General features: G+C 32.8%; 2 protein-coding genes and 1 non-coding gene across 3 annotated transcripts; 1 reads left to right on the top strand and 2 right to left on the bottom strand.

Moving 5' to 3' along the window:
- Window positions 1-420: 420 nt before the first annotated feature.
- On the top strand, window positions 421-1,895 carry LOC111912427 (uncharacterized protein At2g39795, mitochondrial). The gene is made up of 3 exons (XM_023908164.2): window positions 421-769; window positions 1,129-1,475; window positions 1,555-1,895. Exons 1-3 carry the CDS (start codon window positions 488-490, stop codon window positions 1,712-1,714), a joined length of 789 nt encoding a protein of 262 aa, XP_023763932.1. The 5' UTR covers window positions 421-487; the 3' UTR covers window positions 1,715-1,895.
- On the bottom strand, window positions 1,643-6,648 carry LOC111912426 (delta-1-pyrroline-5-carboxylate synthase). The gene is made up of 20 exons (XM_023908163.3): window positions 6,366-6,648; window positions 5,842-5,913; window positions 5,642-5,745; window positions 5,427-5,529; window positions 5,163-5,324; window positions 4,797-5,074; window positions 4,565-4,715; window positions 4,213-4,377; window positions 4,029-4,106; window positions 3,849-3,938; window positions 3,652-3,738; window positions 3,487-3,573; window positions 3,298-3,394; window positions 3,105-3,208; window positions 2,946-3,021; window positions 2,724-2,874; window positions 2,576-2,644; window positions 2,426-2,492; window positions 2,272-2,342; window positions 1,643-2,128 (listed from the first exon to the last, which is right to left on the bottom strand). The coding sequence occupies exons 1-20, from the start codon at window positions 6,423-6,425 to the stop codon at window positions 2,053-2,055; spliced, it is 2,148 nt and encodes a 715-aa protein (XP_023763931.1). The 5' UTR covers window positions 6,426-6,648; the 3' UTR covers window positions 1,643-2,052.
- Window positions 6,649-7,387: 739 nt separating this feature from the next.
- Window positions 7,388-7,461, bottom strand: TRNAV-CAC (transfer RNA valine (anticodon CAC)). Its single transcript has one exon. It is a non-coding gene; the product is annotated as a tRNA-Val (tRNA).
- Window positions 7,462-8,531: the final 1,070 nt, after the last annotated feature.

Raw genomic sequence — 8,531 nt, 5'->3', positions numbered from 1 at the left:
TGGATATGTGGATGCCACCTGAGTATTTCATTTCAACAAAATAAAAGAAAGGGAAAATGACTTGATAGGGTAAGATACTTTTTGAAATGTACACATTTAGTCCTTATTTTTTATTTTTTATTTTTGTAAAATAAATCCTTCCACGTCAGCAAAATTTGTAGAATCCGGTGAAAATGACCTAATATGTACATATTAATAAAGTATAAGAGTTTATTTTACAAGAAAAAAATAAAGACTAAATGTATAATTTTAAAAAGTATATTACCCTGTTAAGTCATTTTCCCAAATAATAATAATAAAAATAAAAATAAAAACAACAAAAAAAAAACAATATTTATATTAAAAAATTAAAATCTAACGGCTTGGATTTTCAGTGGAGTATACCCGAAGGAACTGGAGTACTTATAGAAGCGCCGCACCCTCGTAAAACCCTAACATCGTTAAACCCCCAATTCCAAAACTCCCTTCTCGCCAAAACCTTGAAAAAATGTCTCTCAACACTATACTTCGCCGATCAGCTTCATCAGTCACGCCGATCGCCGCTCGATTTTTGGGCAGTCAAAGAAACTTCCACCACCACTGTGGTGGCGCTCTGTTCACCGCCGTCAATCACGCTCGGAACACCATTTCCGATAATAACTTTTTAGTTCCTGCTGTGTCTCGCTTTTCTTACTCGGCTTCTCCTGCTCTGAAACGCCCGAGCTCCGATGAGTCACTCCTCCGAGTTATTGAATCTGAGATCAAATGCTCCGAAGAGAGCTTCGAGGAGGTCAGTTTTGGCGTCATACTTTTATAATTTTTCACACTTTTGCTATAAATTGTTTATTAAGAAATCAAATCCATACTATTTTGCGTTGAATTGTAGACTTTTCTTATAACATACGGAAGATATTGTATATTGCAAATCAATTGGTGTACGATGTTTCGAGATTAAATCAATCATCGAGTTCGTTTACAAATCAAACTGATTTCTTACAAAAATTTTAGTGATACATGAAATCCTACATGAAATTTTTAGTAGACGAAACTCAAGAACCAATTAGGAGCAATTCAAGTGATATCTCAAATCAAGGATCAACATTCAAACTCCTAACATTTTGCATAATGAAACATACATGTGTTCTACAGGGTGAAGGTGTTCCAGATGGATTCCCTTTTGAACTTAACGATAACCCTGGGCAACAAACAGTATCTCTAAGCAGAGAATACCAAGGAGAAGCCATCCTTGTTGAAGTTGAACCATCAAGCCTTGTTACAGGTCAGGAAGACGATGAAGATGATGATAAAGATGACAATGATACTGAAAACGACAATCAATCAAGTATCCCAATGGTCGTAAAAGTCTCCAAAACAGGTGGGCCATGCTTGGAATTTGGTGTCACTGCTTATGCTGATGAGATTGTGATCGATAGCTTATCAGTTAAAGATCCAGACATGACTGATGATCAGCTTCCTTATGAAGGGCCAAGATTCGAGTAAGTCTTTGTTTCTTTTTGTGGGTATATAAGTATCTTCGTTGGTTTCTAAGATTGTTTTTTTTTTTTGTGTGTGTAGTGAATTGGATGAGAATTTACAGAAGGCGTTTCATAAGTATTTGGAGATTAGAGGAATTAAGCCAAGTGTGACAAATTTTTTGCATGAGTATATGGTGAACAAGGAGCACAGAGAGTACACGAATTGGTTGAAGAATCTTAAGAAGTTTGTAGAGGCATAAAGAGTATGTTTCTTTTGAATCTATTTTTGGTGTTGAAGGGTTTTTAGTCTTATGGATGAATTGTTCTTATTAGAATATGAGGGGATATAAAGATGATTATGAGTGATTGAACATTTGAACTCTCATGTCATGTAAGTTAAATGTGGATCATAAATATTCAATGGTTGGGATTGTCTTTTGACATTTGGCTATTTTTACCTGAATAAACCATTTTATATAAACATTTTCACAAACCCATTCAACTTGAGTTCAAATGATGTTAAATTCACATAACAATTATTAATTTTATATAAACATTTTTTCCCCAATTTGAGTGTAACATAAACCAAATTTTAAGTTTATTGAGTAAGGTCTTTATGGGTATAGACAACCCCTTTATCACTATCCACCACTTGCCCACTTCCCCTTCCAATCCTAAAAACATAAAAACAAAAAATCATCACTTCATTACAATTACATCATGAAAACTCTCCAAACATTCTTTTCCAAAAAAATAAAAATAAAAATAAAAAAATAAGAATCAACGTTTTATATTATATGCATGTATATGTATATACCATCTTGTAGTTAGCAACCCTTCAACTCCCACAGGTCCACGAGCATGAATCCTGCTTGTACTTATACCAACCTGTTTACAATAAAAAATTTAAAAATCATATTTCAAAAAAAAAATATATTATTAACTTATTATAAATTATTAATTTTTAATACCTCAGCACCAAGTCCAAAACGAAACCCATCACTAAATCTCGTACTTGCATTGTGAAACACAACCGCACTTCAAGACAAAAATAACAATTTCATTTTTTTGTGCATTATAATTTTTTTTAATTCCTTTATATTATTATGAATTTATTATACCTATCAACTTGACGAAGAAAAGCATCTGCAGCTTTATGGTCTTCTGTGACAATACAATCAGTATGTGCACTACAAAAAAATATATATAATATTATATTAAATCAAGAATACCAAAAAAAGATTTCATCAAAGATAAATAAATACATGCCTTCCATGTTTGTTTATATGATGAATGGCAGCATCGACGTCATCCACAACTTCAATTGTGCAAGACATTGAACTGTATTCATGATGAAGTGAAGAAGCTTCTGGAAGATCTAACAACCACCTTGCTTTTGGACCTCCATAAATATTAATACCTGAAATATATATAATCATGATTAAACTAAAATCATTAATTAAAATCTGGGATATAAATTATAATGTTTACCTTTTGTGTAAAGATCTTTCATAAGCTGATCAGCAATACCATCTTGCAACAAATCCTTATGAAGAAGAAGTGTTTCCTGTTTTAAAAAATAAAAAATAAAAAATAGAAAATAGAAAACATCATACAATGTTTGTTTTTTAAAAAAATGAATAGTAATACCATAGCGTTACATGCAGATGGGTAATCTGTTTTTGAATCCAAAACTATGTTTTCTGCCATTTGTATATCGGCAGATTTGTCAAGATAGACATGACAAATTCCATCTGAAAGTTAAAAATAAAATAGAATAAAAATGATTTATGACATCATCAATGATGTCATCATTAGAAATTAAGATTTAAGATCATCTCACCAGCATGACCTAGAACAGGAATTTTGGTTGAAGATTTAATTTGGGAAACAAGTTTGTTGCTGCCTCTTGGAATCACAAGATCGATTACATCATCAAGCTGCAGTGGAATCGGAATCGGAATCAGAATCGGAATCGGAATCAGTATCAGAATCAGAATCGGAATCGGAATCGGAATCGTGTATTTCAAACCTTAAGGAGTTGAGGAATCTGTTCGCGAGAAGTCACAAGTGTAATAAGCTCTTTACCAATTGTTTCCGGGATTACTGAAGTAATAATCTTGAAATTTGAAAAAGAAAAAAGTAATTAACAACAATGAGTTGATAAATTTATATTGATTGAATTTACTAAAGTAACCTTGTGCAAGATAGCATTGGATCGTTTGGCTTCTTTTCCCCCTTTAAGTAGGAGCCCATTTCCTGTTCTAATAGCCAATGATGCTATCTGTTAAAATTATATAAAAAATAAAAAATCAAAGACTTGAATTATATCATAAGTGAAACAATCGGAAAATTATTAACATAGAAAAGGGCTTCCATTTTATATAATAATACCTGGACTAGTGCTTCAGGGCGAGACTCGAAGATAACAAGAAGAACCCCCAAGGGCGATGTCATCTTTTCCAAGATAAATCCATCTGAAATCTGAATTTTGAGTAGCAAACAATATTTAAAATGCATAAAGTAAAATATGTTTTCCTTATTTTTATAGAAACCAGAATACCAATTTTATACCTCTGTCCTTTTTAATATTTGTCCAATTGGTTCTTCCATATTTGCAATCACACGTATTGCATTTGCAAGACTACCAACCTATAAAAAAATTTATAAATTTATCCTTTTAAGATTCAAGAAAGAAGGAATACTAGAGTTTTCATTAAAAAAAAAAAAAAAAAAAAAAACTTCAATCATGACTTACCTTTCTAGGCTTCAAAGCCAATCGAGGGATCAATGATGTTTCATATCCAAAATCTTTTGCACTATTTATATCAGCTTTATTTTCATTTATAATCACTTTCTCATTTGCCTCTAAAGCATCCGCTATATCCAATAAAATCTTGCTCCTTTCTTCTGAAGAAATAGCCTGCAATTAAAACGTGACAAAAAGTTATTCTCCCAGCAACCCCTGGCCCACACTGTCCTGTCATGTTATGTACCAGGAGCATCATGTGAGATGTAGATCAGGTACACAGTAGCTGTATCCACATTGGAATTAAAAATCTTATATGCAACTGCTGAGACTCAAACCCTTAACCAAATGTGGGGCCCACCTGAAGGCGCCTAGAACTTTCTCTTGCTGAAATTGCCATCTCACGTGCATTTAGCTCTTTACTTGACACCCATGTATGAGCATCTTTATGGAAGAGTGTTCCAATTTTTTGTCCTCTTAGAACTCTAACAATATTATCTCCCGAAAACCCACTTCAAAGACATTATAATAATAAATTATATAAGGAATTAAATACTTTTTGGTTATAAATTTAAAACAAAACAAGAATAAACCTTGTTATAACAACAGGGATGCCACCATTGGAGGCATAGACAGCAGCTTTGACTTTAGCAATCATGCCACCTCTTCCCAACCTTGACTTATCACCAAATGTAATTGTGTTCTCAAGTTTCTCTTTAATGTATGTATGAATCAACTTTGACTTAGGGTCACTAGGGGGCCCACTATACAAACCATCCACATCACTTAACAACACAAGAAGATCGGCTTTTAGCTCCAAAGATAGTAGAGCTGCTAAACTATCATTATCCCAGAATATACCAGAAGAATCCTACAAGAAAATAATTTCACATACATAAAGAAAACTGTCACTGTCAGAGTTCATCAGGGTTTAGGGTTTAGGGTTTTGAACAATGTACCTCGTATGGAGCTTTTCTGGTGCTCACGGCATCGTTTTCATTAAATATAGGAATAACTTTTAAAGATAATAAAGAAATAACGGTTTCTGTAAGTTGATTTCTAAATTCTGGACTTTTAAAGTCGTTATCCGTCACAAGAAGCTGGGCTGGTGTCACATCTAGCTGTAAAAGTGTAAGTTCTTCTCAAGTTGTTGCATTGTATATAACATAAGTTAGTAATATAAGAAAATAAAATAGATAAACTGAATTTGAGTTTGAAATGACCTGGCTAAACAATGTATCATAAAGTGCCATGAGACCATTTTGTCCAACAGCTGCACATGCCTTTCCATCAATTTCAACGTGTGGTTTCTCAACCTCACCAAACCTTTAAGAAAGGAGAAATATAAACAGATCCAAAAGATTTACATATTGATAATACAATAATGTGATATATAGTAAAATAAATTAGTGAAAAATAATAAGATATATAAAAGTACATGCTGTTGACGAATTTTCTGTGTCTAAGGCGTTGTCTACCAGCTCCAACAGCACCTGATGAGACCAAAATAACCTCAAATCCTTGAGAGTTTAGTGCTTGAATCTGAAGTTAGGATTTGATAAATCACATGAGTATTTTCTAAGAGCTTTTAGAAAGAAAGTGGAAATTTTAAAGGAATATTGATTATAAGTTTATAACCTGCTCACAGAGTGACCCTAATCTTCCAAGTGCAAGTCTTCCATCATTTTGGGTGACAACAGCAGTCCCCACCTTAATTCCAAACCATAATCAGTTCATAATTTTCAAATTTCATCAAAAATATACATGAATATGTAAACACATTGATGTTAGAAGAATTACACACAATCAAAACCTGAAGCAAACGACAAAAAATAGGAAGAAGTTGAAGTTAAATCTATCAGAAAATTTCACGATTAACCCAATTTCAAGGTCTTATTTCACATCCCCATACTCATTTTCAGTAGATTCTTCATCTCAATTCAACACTAAACACGAGAACGAAAACTTCTTAACTTGAAATAAACCTATATCCGCTAATAGAAACTTACATTGCTATAGAATTCACACACACACACACACACACAAAATGAAATAAAACAGCCACAGGTAGCAAATTTGACGAACATTACGTGAAAAACTTATGTAATTTAAGAATCATGTATAAATTGATGCGAAAATGAATGTAATTAATTAATGGTGACCTTGATGACGATTCGCTTAACATCCTTAAGAAAAGCACGATTTGGATCAACTGCTTCCATAGTCAAGAGGTTAAGCTCGTATACAAGTAGCTCTTGTCGTAGGGTTTGTAGTTTCCCGCGTATAGTTACAGAGGCAGGTATTTATATATAGAGAGAGCAGAGAAGAAAACCATGAAAATGGGGGCAAACTCTGACTCTGAGTCGTGTGCTCAAATTATATGGGGAGTAGGAATACAACTGAAACGGATACAGCTGTCGGAGTTGACCCAGATGAGTCATCTCAGGAGATACCTGACGTGGACATGATATGGCATTGTGAAGGAAAAAGGAGGGATTTATTTTTGTTCTTTTTGTCGTTTATTTTTTGGTTCAACGTGCAGCGCAAGTTTATATTTTTTAGATCCGGGTTTTTTTTTTTTCTTTAAATCACTCAAAGTTATGTTTTTCTTTTTCTTTTTTTTTTTCCTTTTCCTTTTCTAATAAACAGGGTTTTTATTTATTTATTTTTATTTTTATGATGCAAAAACAGCTGAATTTTTTCGGTTAAAAGCAGTACAACTCTTTATGAATGTTGTACAAATCGAGATCGGTGCTCTTTTGCATGAGGGAGCACGCTGTTGTAGGTAGACATGGACTTGGTCGAGGAAAAAACTTTAAAGTAAAATTTTAAATTTATTTATTTTCCAGCAATTTGTTATTTTAATATTAACGATTTTGATTTTATTCTCAAATTTATTTCATTTTGTATTAAAATTAATTGGGAATTGTATGGTAGACTTTTTGATAGAAGACTTACGCAAACAATATGATGAAAGCAATTGTTGAAGCAGCTGAAAATATATATAAAATATATATATGATGAACTGTTAGCCTTAAATTTAAAAAAAAAAAAAAAAGATTTTAGTAATGTTAATGTTTTTATGGAAGAGCTTTATCTAGAAACTGAAAAGATATTTAAAAAAACACATATATAATTCGATAGTAAAACTAAATAAACAAAGAAACATATTTCGATAAAAAAATGTCTGAGCCCGGGTTCGAACCGGGGACCTCTAGTGTGTGAGACTAGCGTGATAACCGACTACACCACCCAGACAGTTTTGCTAACTCTAGCAACACGATAAACTCAACCTTACGTATGACATGTAACGCTTATTTTTACATGTATAGTAAATTCTAATGCAAAGCAATCATGGAAGTGTCTTAAAATCACTTACTTTGTTCGGTTTGGTCTTTTAGACTTTTATATAAATAAATTACATTATGATGGTTAATAAAATATTTCACTCCATTTAACATATCCGTTCGAATCAAAATTTAAAAGCCCATGGATACAGAGAATTGATATTGCAATTTAACTATTATCAAATTGTTTTCATATAACTTTTCTCCAAATAAAAATTGTTTTAGAGAATTTTTTTCGTGGCTTTAGAAAGCTCTACGGGTCATTCTTACTTTGTTTTTTTTTTTTTTTTTTTTAACCGGTAAATATAATATACTCCTAAACCCTCGACTTTAAAGAGAAAGAAATCACCTGATATCGCTAGACTATAAGCCTTTTGGTTTCAAAAGTTGCATAGATCGTCATTTTGCATCACACTGTTTTTTAAGCCGTTTACTCTAGCTAGGTTGTCATAGAGTCAAGTTCGACACTACTTTTTGACTATGTGTCGTCCTGAATCCCTAAAAACTAGCCCTCTCAGATACACATGCAAACTAATTTCATCATGCCATTTAGTCATTAGGGACAACACTAGCTTTCGATCAATTGTGTCTATCCCGCTACAATCCCCTTCAGTGTCAAGCTCTTCAGAGACTTGGTCACACAACATCGACTAGACTAATAAACTTCCTTGATCTAGTGCCCCCTTTTAAAGTCATTATTAACAAGCTAATCTCGCATGGGATTCATCTTATTGGTCTCGATGGTCACGTGATAATAGGCTTGTGACAAATCATGTGTGTGTAATTTAATCTTTCCTTTTTACAGGCACATTAATTTTGATTGGACAGGATTTCTCATAATCCATTCCTAAATTGTCTTTAATCAACATCCCCCTACCAAGAAACTCACTATTCATACTCTACCTTAATCTCTTCTCGATTAATATACACAACAAAGAAAAATCCCAACCAAGCACTTAAGGTTTTTAATCTTTAGTTATC

The sequence above is a fragment of the Lactuca sativa genome, chromosome 9 (genome assembly GCF_002870075.4).
Source record: "Lactuca sativa cultivar Salinas chromosome 9, Lsat_Salinas_v11, whole genome shotgun sequence".
Classification (NCBI taxonomy): Eukaryota; Viridiplantae; Streptophyta; class Magnoliopsida; order Asterales; family Asteraceae; genus Lactuca; species Lactuca sativa.
Note: the sequence above shows the minus strand (reverse complement) of the source record. Positions and strands in the feature narration are given on the sequence as shown.

Coding starts and splice junctions, on each gene's coding strand:
- LOC111912427 (XM_023908164.2), top strand. CDS start 488: ATGTCTCTCAACACTATACTTCGCCGATCAGCTTCATCAGTCACGCCG. Junction 770..1,128: donor CCGAAGAGAGCTTCGAGGAG/GTCAGTTTTGGC, acceptor TGTGTTCTACAG/GGTGAAGGTGTTCCAGATGG. Junction 1,476..1,554: donor TATGAAGGGCCAAGATTCGA/GTAAGTCTTTGT, acceptor TTGTGTGTGTAG/TGAATTGGATGAGAATTTAC.
- LOC111912426 (XM_023908163.3), bottom strand. CDS start 6,425: ATGGAAGCAGTTGATCCAAATCGTGCTTTTCTTAAGGATGTTAAGCGA. Junction 5,746..5,841: donor TAGGGTCACTCTGTGAGCAG/GTTATAAACTTA, acceptor TCCTAACTTCAG/ATTCAAGCACTAAACTCTCA. Junction 4,716..4,796: donor ATCCCTGTTGTTATAACAAG/GTTTATTCTTGT, acceptor ATGTCTTTGAAG/TGGGTTTTCGGGAGATAATA.